This window comes from Oncorhynchus gorbuscha, linkage group LG08 (genome assembly GCF_021184085.1).
Source record: "Oncorhynchus gorbuscha isolate QuinsamMale2020 ecotype Even-year linkage group LG08, OgorEven_v1.0, whole genome shotgun sequence".
NCBI lineage: Eukaryota > Metazoa > Chordata > Actinopteri > Salmoniformes > Salmonidae > Oncorhynchus > Oncorhynchus gorbuscha.
The window spans coordinates 12351144-12364091 of record NC_060180.1 but is presented as its reverse complement, the minus strand read 5'-3'; the positions used below and the strand labels follow the sequence as shown (position 1 = coordinate 12364091).

The 12948-nt window shown below is 40.6% G+C and overlaps 1 protein-coding gene across 3 annotated transcripts in view; it reads left to right on the top strand.

The window, feature by feature from the left end:
• The window catches only part of LOC124041207 (ryanodine receptor 2-like), an 83123-nt gene extending 71198 nt beyond the window's left edge, over positions 1–11925 (top strand). For all 3 annotated transcript variants that reach the window (XM_046358511.1, XM_046358512.1, XM_046358510.1), the window contains exons 95-102: positions 510–570; positions 2314–2460; positions 2549–2683; positions 3226–3382; positions 3698–3762; positions 7036–7136; positions 10535–10586; positions 10699–11925. In XM_046358511.1, the coding sequence (XP_046214467.1) occupies positions 510–570; positions 2314–2460; positions 2549–2683; positions 3226–3382; positions 3698–3762; positions 7036–7136; positions 10535–10586; positions 10699–10794 (814 nt within the window). In that variant the 3' untranslated portion in view covers positions 10795–11925. The remainder of the gene's footprint in view (positions 1–509; positions 571–2313; positions 2461–2548; positions 2684–3225; positions 3383–3697; positions 3763–7035; positions 7137–10534; positions 10587–10698) is intronic.
• The last annotated feature ends 1023 nt before the right edge of the window (positions 11926–12948 follow it).

The window sequence follows — 12948 nt, the reverse complement described above, 5'->3', positions numbered from 1 at the left end:
ATATTTGAATTGCTTAATTAACTCAGGAACAGCACGTGTGGAAGCACCTGCTTTCAATATACTTTGTATCCCTCATTTACTCAAGTGTTCCTTTTATTATGGCAGTTACCCGCATGAAGAAAGCTAGTATGAGGGTTTGTGCTGGAATGAAAGGCGGCCGGTGCGTGGTAGAGAAAATATGTGTAGATATAATAAAGTACTCGCTCTCAAAACCATGAAAAGGAATAACCCAAGGAGGCCGATATGCTCCGTTCCTTTTGAATTTTTATATAGCACCTTGCACTCTTACTTTTTGTATTCTTTTGAGCATTAATTAAATCAGTGATATTATTTTTGCATTTCGGCCTCCTTGGGTTATTCCTTTTCATGGTTTTGAGAGTAAGTACTTTTTGAACTCTACAGTTACCTGTATGACTCTCTTATTTGTATTGAGGGTGTCCCCTTAAATGAAGAGACCAGACAGGGATGTATCCATGCCTAAGAATACTGACTAGATATGTCTGTTTCAGATTAAACTCCATTGATGTCAAGTATCAGGTGTGGAAACTAGGAGTAGTGTTCACTGACAGCGTAAGTAAAGCAGACATTTACTTTATCATCCTACTGTGTTGTATATATGATGATGACTCATCCTTACAGACAGTGGGGCAAAAAAGTATTTAGTCAGCCACCAATTGTGCAAGTTGTCCCACTTAAAAAGATGAGAGAGGCCTGTAAAATGAGACAAAATGAGAACAAAAATCGAGAAAATCACATTGTAGGATTTTTAATGAATTTATTTGCAAATTATGGTGGAAAATAAGTATTTGGTCAATAACAACATTTTTTCTCAATACTTTGTTATATACCCTTTGTTGGCAATTACAGAGGTCAAATGTGTTCTGTAAGTCTTCACAAGGTTTTCACACACTGTTGCTGGTATTTTGGCCCATTCCTCCATGCAGATCTCCTCTAGAGCAGTGATGTTTTTGGGCTGTTGCTGGGCAACACGGACTTTCAACTCCCTCCAAAGATTTTCTATGGGGTTGAGATCTGGAGACTGGCTAGGCCACTCCAGGACCTTGAAATGCTTCTTACGAAGCCACTCCTTCATTGCTCGGGCGGTGTGTTTGGATCATTGTCATGCTGAAAGACCCAGCCATGTTTCATCTTCAATGCCCTTGCTGATGGAAGGAGGTTTTCACTCAAAATCTCACGATACATGGCCCCATTCATTCTTTCCTTTACACGGATCAGTCGTCCTGGTCCCTTTGCAGAAAAACAGCCCCAAAGGAGGATGTTTCCACCCCCATGCTTCACAGTAGGTATGGTGTTCTTTGGATGCAACTCAGCATTCTTTGTCCTCCAAACACGACGAGTTAAGTTTTTACCAAAAAGTTATATTTTGGTTTCATCTGACCATATGACATTCTCCCAATTGTCTTCTGGATCATCCAAATGCTCTCTAGCAAACTTCAGATGGGCTTGGACATCTACTGGCTTAAGCAGGGGGACACATCTGGCACTGCAGGATTTGAGTCCCTGGCGGCATATTGTGTTACTGATGGTAGGCTTTGTTACTTTGGTCCCAGCTCTCTGCAGGTCATTCACTAGGTCCCCCCGTGTGGTTCTGGGATTTTTGCTCACCATTCTTGTGATCATTTTGACCCCACGGGGTGAGGTCTTGCGTGGAGCCCCAGATCGAGGGAGATTATCAGTGGTCTTGTATGTCTTCCATTTCCTAATAATTGCTCCCACAGTTGATTTCTTCAAACCAAGCTGCTTACCTATTGCAGATTCAGTCTTCCCAGCCTGGTGCAGGTCTACAATTTTGTTTCTGGTGTCCTTTGACAGCTCTTTGGTCTTGGTCATAGTGGAGTTTGGAGTGTGACTGTTTGAGGTTGTGGACAGGTGTCTTTTATACTGATAACAAGTGCAAACAGGTGCCATTAATACAGGTAACGAGTGGAGGACAGAGGAGCCTCTTAAAGAGGTGAGTGACAGTGAGAGCCAGAAATCTTGCTTGTTTGTAGGTAACCAAATACTTATTTTCCACCATAATTTGCAAATAATGTGATTTTCTGATTTTTTTTCTCATTTTGTCTGTCATAGTTGAAGTGTACCTATGATGAAAATTACAGGCCTCTCTCATCTTTTTAAGTGGGAGAACTTGCACAATGAAGGGGCTGACTAAATACTTTTTTGCCCCACTGTATGTGTTTTATAGTCATTGTTTTCCATAGATAATAATGTAGACCATATGATGATAGCTGCTATAGTGTCTGTGATGTACCCAAGCTGTCTTCCTGTCTTATCTTGTGTGTGTGTACACAGTCCTTCCTGTACCTGGCATGGTATATGACCATGTCTGTCCTGGGCCACTATAATAACTTCTTCTTCGCTGCTCACCTGTTGGATATTGCCATGGGCTTTAAGACCCTTAGAACCATCCTGACCTCTGTTACCCACAATGGAAAACAGGTACAGTATAGGAAACTATAAAACCCTGTTGCCGTGTGGGGGGTTTCAGAGAATATTACATTTTTATAATGCTGTATATGTTTGTCAGTTGGTACTGACTTTGGGGCTGCTGGCAGTGGTGGTGTATCTCTACACCGTGGTGGCCTTCAACTTCTTCCGCAAGTTCTACAACAAGAGTGAAGATGGAGTAGCTCTGGACATGAAATGTGACGACATGCTCACTGTGAGTTCAGCACATGTAGTAGCACATGCTACAGACACACTGACACATAGTCTAAACTAGCCACGGAGTCTGAGAAGCCAAAGAGAAGGATTTCTGACAGTGATGCCCATAGTTGAGGTGAACATAGCCTTTGCCTTAATGCCCCTCTATATCCACACTAGATTGATGGACACTTGGATTAAGATAACCCTCTCCAGCCTGAGCTGGGCTCTTTGTCTCACTGGGAATGAATTCTCCACTTTAATATGGTCTTGTCTGTTTTATTCCAATATGGATTTCACTGTCACTCACTCAGGACAGACAGACTTGTTATGCTTTAGAAATGCATTGCATTACAATACAATACACCAGACTTGAAGGTTCACCAGTAATGTTAGTATGGCACGTAGATATGTACATGCATGCAATATCTCAGCAACAACGTGTTTAGTTAAAGAATAAGACTGCTCAACTCGTTCACAATAAGAGCTGTGAATGCCCCATGGACTACCCCAGCAATGTTAAGTAGCAAAGTCAATTGGCTACTCCTTCTTGTTCTCCAGTGCTATATGTTCCACATGTATGTGGGTGTGAGAGCGGGTGGTGGCATCGGTGATGAGATTGAGGACCCGGCCGGGGACGAGTTTGAGGTGGTCAGGATCATCTTTGATATCACCTTCTTCTTCTTCGTCATCGTCATCCTCCTGGCCATCATTCAGGGTGAGACAGAATGTAGACGCTACACACACACACACACACACACACACACACACACACACACACACACACACACACACACACACACACACACACACACACACACACACACACACACACACACACACATTCTTCTCCGTTATTCACCAGTGGGTCAGATAGATTTGTCAGTCTTTATGAATATTTCATGTTATTGAGAACAGAGCAATGCTAATGTATCTGTTTATCCCTCCAGTGTCTTAAAGTTCTCCTGTAACTTGTCAGTTAATCATGCACAAATACTTGTGACACCAACACTCAAGTCTGTGTTTCCTGTAGGTTTGATAATTGATGCCTTTGGGGAGCTTCGTGACCAGCAGGAGCAGGTGAAAGAGGACATGGAGGTGAGATAAGTTACGTGCTTTCTTTAAAACATTCACACACACCTATGTAATTATTTGTAGAACCTACCGCACCTGTAATTCTCTCTTTCAAACATTTCCTAAAACATTATCTGTAAAAGTGACTTATCAAAGGAAGTTATCCTTACCCTACCCTACCCTAGTGCACTTTTGGGTGCGGTAACAATATTGGTTTTGCCATATGTTATCTTGAGGTCAACTCTAATCAGTGTGTAAATTGATGAGACTGTGGCTCATGTTTTAAGCGGATTCAGATAGTGTTGTCAGAGCATGTTATTCAATCAGTAGTCTTAATGAGGATACACTTATCTCTAATGAGATGGAGATAATTAGACCATGTTTGAAAAAAAGTTGTAAATTGCATATGCAGATAACCTGGGCTGTGGTTTATCAGAAAATACATATTTGCATCCCTATACATCTTTAAATTGAAGGAGATGGGAACCTTTTAGAGACAACAGTCAGATGCACATGCACACACCACTTTAAGGAATAAAGTGTTCTGAAAGTCGGAGAGTGTATTTGCTGCATAATGACTTGATCTTGTGAAATGCAAATGTGTTCATTTCATAATTTGATGACTAGGGCTGTCAAATGAAGAAAATAAATGTAGTCAAGTCCTGTGTGGCTCAGAAGGTACAGCATGGCACTTGCAACACCAGAGTTGTGGGTTCGATTCCCATGGGGGACCAGTATAAACCCCCAAAAATCTGAAACTGTATCCACTCACTACTATGTTGCTCTGGATAAGTGTCTTTCATAAAATGTTAATTGTCAGATGTGCTGTGATTAATCACGTTGTTGAGAAGCACACTTTAACCTCAATGTCAATTTGTTTTTACATCGCATTGTAGATTTTAGGTAGAAACAGTGCCTTCAGAAAGTATTCAGACCCCTTAACTTTTTCCACATTTTGGTACGTTACAGCCTTGTACTAAAATTGATTAAATCATTTTTTCCCCTCGTCAATCTACACACAATACCCCATAATGATAAAGCAAAAACAGTTTTTTAATACATTTTTGTATTCAGACCCTTGACTCAGTATTTTATTGAAGCACCTTTGGCAGCAATTACAGCATCGAGTCTTCTTGGGTATGATGCTACAAGCTTGGCACAGCTATATTTCGGGAGTTTCTCCCATTCTTCTCTGCAGATCCTTTAAAGCTTTGTCAAGTTGGATGTACAGTGTCGCTGCACAGCTATTTTCAGATGTTCAAGTCCGAGCTCTGGCTGGGCCACTCAAGGACATTGAGACTTGTTACGAAGCCACTCCTGCGTTGTCTTGGCTGTGTGCTTATTGTTGTTGTCCTGTTGGAAGGTGAACCTTCCCCCCCAGTCTGAGGTCCTGAACACTCTGGAGCAGGTTTTCATCAAGGATCTCTCTATACTTTGCTCCTTTCATCTCCCTCGATCCTGACTATTCTCCCAGTCCTTGTCGCTGAAAAACATCCCCACAGCATGATGGTGCCACCACCATGCTTCACCGTAGGGATGGTGCCAGTTTTCCTCCAGACGCAACTCATGGCATTCAGGCCAAAGAGTTCAATCTTGGTTTCATTAGAACAGAGAGTCTTTAGGTGCCTTTTGGCAATCTCAAAACAGGCTGTCATGTGCCTTTTATCAGTGTCCCTTCCACGGGACGGTTGAGCTAATGTAGGCTAATGTGATTAGCATTAGGTTGTAAGTAACAAGAACATTTCCCAGGACATAGACATATCTGATATTGGCAGAAAGCTTACATTCTTTTTAATCTAACTGCACTGTCCAATTTACAGTAGCTATTACAGTGAAAGGATACCATGCTGTTGTTTGAGGAGAGTGCACCATTTTGAACATGTAAAGTTATTAATAAACAAATTAGGCACATTTGGGCAGTCATGTTACAATTTTTTTAAACAGAAATGCAATGGTTCATTGGATCAGTCTAAAACTTTGCACATACTGTGATGCCATCTAGTGGCCAAAATCTAAATTGCACCTGTGCTGGAATAATACATTATGGCCTTTCTCTTGCATTTCAAAGATGATGGTACAAAAAAATACAAAAACAACGGTTGTTTTTTTCTTTGTATTGTCTTTTACCAGATCTATTGTGTTATATTTTCATACATTCTTTTCACATTTCCACAAATTTCAAAGTTTTTCTTTTGAAAGGGTACCAAGAAAATACATATCCTTACTTCAGGGAGTGAGCTACAGGCAGTTAGATTTGTGTATGTCATTTCAGACAACATTTTAAAAATGGGGCGGATTCTTCTGGAAGGTTCTCCCATCTCCACAGTGGAACCCGGCGGGTTCTTGGGCAACGCCCTTCTCCCCTGATTGCTCAGTTTGGCCGGGTGGCCAGCTCTAGGAAGAGTCTTGGTGGTTCTAAACATCTTCCACTTAAGAATGATGGAGGCCACTCTGTTCTTGGGGACCTTCAATGCTGCAGACATTTTTTGTACCCATCCCCAGATTGGTGCATCGACACAATCCTATCTCGGAGGTCTACGGACAATTCCTTTGACTTCATGGCTTGGTTTTTGCTCTGACATGCACTTTCAACTGTGGAACCTTATATAGACAGGGGTGTGCCTTTCCAAATCATGTCCAATCAATTGAATTTACCACAGGTGGACTCCAATCCAGTTGTATAAACATCTCAAGGATGATCAATGGAAACAGGATGCACCTGAGCTCAATTTTGAGTCTCATAGCAAAGGGTCTGAATACTTATGCATATAAGGTATTTCTGTAATGTATTTTTAATACATTTGCAAACATTTCCGAAAACCTGTTTTTGCTTTGTCGTTATTGGGTGTTGTGTGTCAATTTAATTCAGATTGTTTTTGTATTTAATCCATTTTAGAATAAGGCTGTAATGTAACAAAATGTGGAAAAATATTCTGAATATTTTCCAAAGGCACTGCAGATTATGTATTTTGGATGTTTTCAGTGTATTTTCAATTATTTAAAAAAAATGTGCACTAAAATTACAAAAATGTTAACTCGAGTTAACTGATTAACAGCCCTCATGATTTCCCAGTCTACAATGAATGACCTTTTACAATATTACAAATTACTTCTAATATACAGTACGCATGAAAACAACTAAAGCAGAGTTAGAATTAGGGAAATGCATTCACTATCTTTAACACAATAAGTACTTGTCTTGTTGCTTGTCTCTTTATGTTATTCACATGGAACAATATACATGTGCTATAAATGTGTTATGTAGATGTGAGATACCTCTCTCTTTATTCCCTGTAGACCAAGTGTTTCATCTGTGGAATCGGGAATGACTACTTGGACAATGTGCCCCATGGATTCGAAACACACACTCTGCAGGAACACAACCTGGCCAACTATCTGTGAGTTGATACCTGCGGTCTAGTTTCACTGATATGTAACACTTTACTTAAATAAACCTGCCATCTGTAGAGTCATGTGCCTGACGTCTAGGCTTTGGACTAACATGCTCGCAACACTGCCACCCCACAATCACAGGAATGACATGCCTGTCATACGATGATTGCTGACATATCATACCTCTGCCTTACACGAATTGTGAAGCAGAACATTTTCTTATAGTATTTTTTTTTACTTTTGAAATTAGGTAATTGCTTGTCATGTACTTCCATCAGATATTTTTACAGGTGTAATGTAGTTTTGTAGGCAGTAATATGACCATGATTAGGTATAGCCATTTAAAAGATCTGCTCTGTGATTAGTCAATGATTGAAGGAATCATTATCATGTCCACATTTGATTGCATCTCAATTCATGTGGAGCTTCACTTGTCCAACAGGAAATGTACAGTGGGGCAAAAAAGTATTTAGTCAGCCACCAATTGTGCAAGTTCTCCCACTTAAAAAGATGAGGTACATCATAGGTACACTTCAACTATGCAGACAAATTGAGGGGGAAAAAATCCAGAAAATCACATTGTAGGATTTTTTATGAATTTATTTGCAAATTATGGTGGAAAATAAGTATTTGGTCAACAACAAAAGTTTATCTCAATACTTTTCTGTAAGTCTCCACAAGGTTTTCACACACTGTTGCTGGTATTTTGGCCCCTTCCTCCATGCAGATCTCCTCTAGAGCAGTGATGTTTTGGGGCTGTTGCTGGGCAACACAGACTTTCAACTCCCTCCAAATATTTTCTATGGGGTTGAGATCTGGAGACTGGCTAGGCCACTTCAGGACCTTGAAATGCTTCTTACGAAGCCACTCCTTCATTGCCCGGGCGGTGTGTTTGGGATCATTGTCATGCTGAAAGACCCAGCTACGTTTCATCTTCAATGCCCTTGCTGATGGAAGGAGGTTTTCACTCAAAATCTCACGATACATGGCCCCATTCATTCCTTTACACGGATCAGTCGTCCTGGTCCCTTTGCAGATGTTTCCACCCCCATGCTTCACAGTAGGTATGGTGTTCTTTGGATGCAACTCAGCATTCTTTGTCCTCCAAACACTACGAGTTGAGTTTTTACCAATAAGTTACATTTTGGTTTCATCTGACCATATGACATTCTCCCAATCTTCTTCTGGATGATCCAAATGCTCTCTAGCAAACTTCAGACGGGCCTGGACATGTACTGGATTAAGCAGGAGGACACGTCTGGCACTGCAGGATTTGAGTCCCTGGCGGCGTAGTGTGTTACTGATGGTAGGCTTTGTTACTTTGGTCCCAGCTCTCTGCAGGTCATTCACTAGATCCCCCCGTGTGGTTCTGGGATTTTTGCTTGTGATCATTTTGACCCCACGGGGTGAGATCTTGCGTGGAGCCCCAGATCAAGGGAGATTTTCAGTGGTCTTGTATGGCTGACTAAATACTTTTTTGCCCCACTATATATAGATGTCAATACATACTATTACATTAAATGTGGTGATCAATGCTTAAATGGCCACTTTTAGCTCTCTTCAACAGTTTATTACTAATGTCAATATTAATAACACATTTAATTATTTAGGGTGTGTTATTTTAGCACTATTGGTTGATATGCATCTCTAATCATGTAAGCTGAGACTTATTTTATTATGAGTTGGAAATCACTGACATCGTTATAATTGGCGAGTCAATTATACCGGCCTCCCCATCAAAATTAGACAATACGTCCACAGTAGTTTACTAAGGCCAGTTAACATTGCATGTGGTTATGTAACAGTCATCACTGTGCTGCTTAGCAGTATTGCTTCCTTGCTCACAATATCCTTGCCAGTACTTGTGCTCACGCTAGTAATGCGTGGGTTGACTTGTAAAGTTAACGTCAATCCACAGAGGCAAAAAGGACAATGTCAGAGTTTCATTCAATAGGAGAAAAGCTGTGAAATGGAAAGTTGTAAATAAAGAGAAGGGAGGGACAGAAAAGTAATGTTTGGGAAAGATTTTGAAGTGGTAAAAGAGGATGATAGCGGGTATGTTGTGTGACGATTGTGAGGCGCTATACAAATTCAACAGTCACAAGACAGAGATTTCAAATAGGCCTATGTTACGTCAAGGGAACTGTAGCCTACTCTTCAAATGGGTTAAATGGAAACTGAAATCTGGACACTGACTTAGAGCTCTCGACGTGACAATATTCCCGCCACAATGGCAGTCACGAGTCATGATGGCAGTCAAATTCCCTGTTATTGTTGGTCATGGTAATCACATCTAAAACTGGGCAAATTAATGGCGCTGATGGGTAGCCTACCCAACTTGCGAATGGCCCTCACTAATGGCCTGGCAGTCCCTCTAATCACTCTTAAACACTTCATGATTGCTAAGGATTTTTTAAATTGAATCCATTTTAGAATAAGGATATAACGTAACAACGTGGAAAGAAAAAGAGTGTAGAGGTGCTTTATAAGCATCATAAAAACGGATAATATTTCAACTCCATAAAATATGCATCCAAGCCAAACTGAAACCTTATCAGAAACATGTTAGGTTTTCCTAGCTTTTTATTTCGTTACATTCGGTCAAACTGTCATTTTGGGAATTTTGTAAAGAAAAGTTATTGCATTTTCTCCACGGTCCCTAAATGTCTTTGCTCCTCAAAAAAAGCAGAGATGACAGAGTACTTTACCGTTGTCAACTAGATTTAAGCATTCATTCTATCATTTCTGACATTATTCTGGTGAGCAACAGTTTATTTAGTGTTCTAGGACAACATATAATGACAGAAAGGAAGCTGCATGTATCTAATTATAGACAAGTAGCCTACCAATGTATAAACATGAACTAAATCTGACAAAAAAAATCCTGCACCCCCTGTCAATTTCCCCCCCGCTGTCTCTGACTGAAGCCTACAAGACATTTTTGTATATTAGTGGGTTAGGGTTGGTTGCGGGCCTCGGAGTTTCACTTTATCACATAAAGTCAGGCGGGTGGGTTATTAGCGGCTGCAGATGAACAAACAGCTGACCCGCGCACCACTAGCTCAAGCCTTCTGCCTCGCCAACACGTGACTGTGCTGCTTTAGAATGTACAAACTAGTTGCCCACTAAAAATTATTAAATTCATTGGCGCCAATTCAAGCTGTGGGGTGAGTTTATCCTGTACGATCTGACTCCGTTACACTTACTGTTATTGTGTACTGTAACTTTCAACATGTGTTTTGCTACGTATAGCGTACATTTTCAATGGAGTAGAATGAGATTCCATTTCTTTATTGTGAAAGCCTCAACCCTGTTTCCAAATCGACCATGTTCTACTGCCTGTAACAGTCACATGTTGGTAGGAGTTTCTCAATGTGTCTCTCAACCTGTTCTCTCTTGACAGATTCTTTGTGATGTACCTCATTAACAAAGATGAAACAGAACACACGGGCCAGGTAATACTGCTGATATCCACCTATTCTGTGCATAAAGTTACATGAAAGATCATGATGTGGCCTAATATATGAATTCCTGTTGCCCTTGACACTGTTGACTTGTCCTTGACAGGAATCCTACGTATGGAAAATGTACCAGGAGCGATGCTGGGAATTCTTTCCTGTCGGTGACTGTTTCCGTAAACAATATGAAGACCAGCTCTGCTGAAGGGATGAGGGATATCTGATGTGTCATGATAACATCATCATATAGGATGACACGGTGCCTTCAGAAAGTATTCACACCCCTGGACTTTTTCCACATTTTGTTGTCACAGCCCAAATGTTATGTTGATTACATTTAGATTTTGTGTCACTGGCCTATACACACTACCCCACACACTAATGTAGAAGTCTAATTTTGTTTTTCAACATTTTTACACATGAATTACAAATGAAAAGCTGAAATGTCTTGAGTCAATAAGTATTCAACCCCTTTCTTAAGGCAAGCCTAAATAAGTTCAGGTGTGAAAATGTGCTTAACAAGTCACATAATAAGTTCCATGGACTCAGTCTGTGTGCAACAATAGTGTTTAACATGATTTTTGAATGACTACCTCAGCTCTGTACCAAACACATACAATTATCTGTAAGGCCCCTCATTCGAGCAGTGAATTTCAAGCACAGATTCAACCGCAAAGAAGGGCACCTATTGGTAGATGGATAAAAATGGAATATCCTTTTGAGCAGGGTGAAGTCATTACCGTTTGGATTGTGTATCAATACACCCAGTCACAAAAAAATATACAGGCATCCTTCCTAACTAAGTTGCCGGAGAGGAAGGAAACCGCTCAGGGATTTCACCATGAGGCCAATGGTAACTTTAAAACAGTTACAGAATTGTGGCAAAAACAATTACTTTATGTCCAGAAAACAAAAATGTTTGGGGCAAGTCCAAAATAACACATCACTGAGTACCACTCTTTATATTTTCAAGCATGTTGGTGGCTGAAACATGTTATGGGTATGCTTGTCATCGGCAAGGACTATGGAGTTTTTTATGATACAAAGAAACGGAATAGAGCTAAGCAAAGGAAGGTTTTTGTCCTGTTATTGACCTAGTTACAGTTTTGACTTAAATCTACTTGAAAATATATGGCAAGACCTGAAAATGGTTGTCTAGCAATGATCAACAACCAATTTGACAGCTTGAGGAATTCAAAAATAGTAAATGGCAAATGTTGCACAATCCAGATGTGGAAAGGTCTTAGAGACTTACCCAGAACGTGTCAGGATTTGGCCAGGGTTGTTCCGGTTTTTGGTCACTAGATGCCCCCATTGTGCCTTTTGACCTTTTTGTTTTCCCTTGATCCCCATTATTATTTGCACCTGTGCCTCGTTTCCCTGAAAAACTGAAAAGAGTAGCAACCCAGGGATGTGTGTGCTTTGGGGACCTTTCACAGAATGTGACTGGCAGAACGAGTGTTGTACATGGAGGGTGAGGACTGTAGTAGATATCTCAGATAGTGGGGAGTCAGGCCTAAGAGGGTTTTATAAATAACCATCAACCAGTGGGTCTTGCGACGGGTATACATAGATGACCAGTTCACAGAGGAGTATAGAGTGCAGTGATGTGTCCTATAGGAAAAATTGATGGAAAATCTGATGGCCGGATGGCAAAGAACATCTAGCTGCTCGAGAGCACCCTTACCTGCTGATCTATAAATTACGTCTTCGTAATCTAGCATGGATAGGATGGTCATATGAATCAGGGTTAGTTTGGCAGCTGGGGTGAATCAAATCAAATAAAAAAAGAGGAGCAATTACGATAGAGAAAACCAAGTCTAGATTTAACCTTACACGGAACCCAAACTGGATGCGCGTATGCGGCATCATGCATAAATATATTTTGTCCCCCCACACCGAATGCGATCACGACACGCAGGAAAAAAAATATCAAAACAAACTCTGAACCAATTACATTAATTTGGGGACAGGTCTAAAAGCATTAAACATTCATGGCAATTTAGCTAGCTAGCTTGCACTTGCTAGCTAATTTGTCCTATTTAGCTAGCTTGCTGTTGCTAGCTAATTTGTTCTGGGATATAAACATTGAGTTGTTATTTTACCTGAAATGCACAAGGTCCTCTACTCCGACAATTAATCCACACATAAAACGGTGAACTGAATCGTTTCTAGTCATCGCTCCTAGGCTTTTTCTTCTCTTGACTTTATATTTTTTATTTGGCAACTTTCATAAATTAGGTGCATTACAGCCACTGACCTCGTTCGTCTTTCAGTCACTCACGTGGGTATAACCAATCAGGTGATGGCACGTGGGTACCTGCTTCTATAAACCAATGAGGAGATGGGAGAGGCAGGA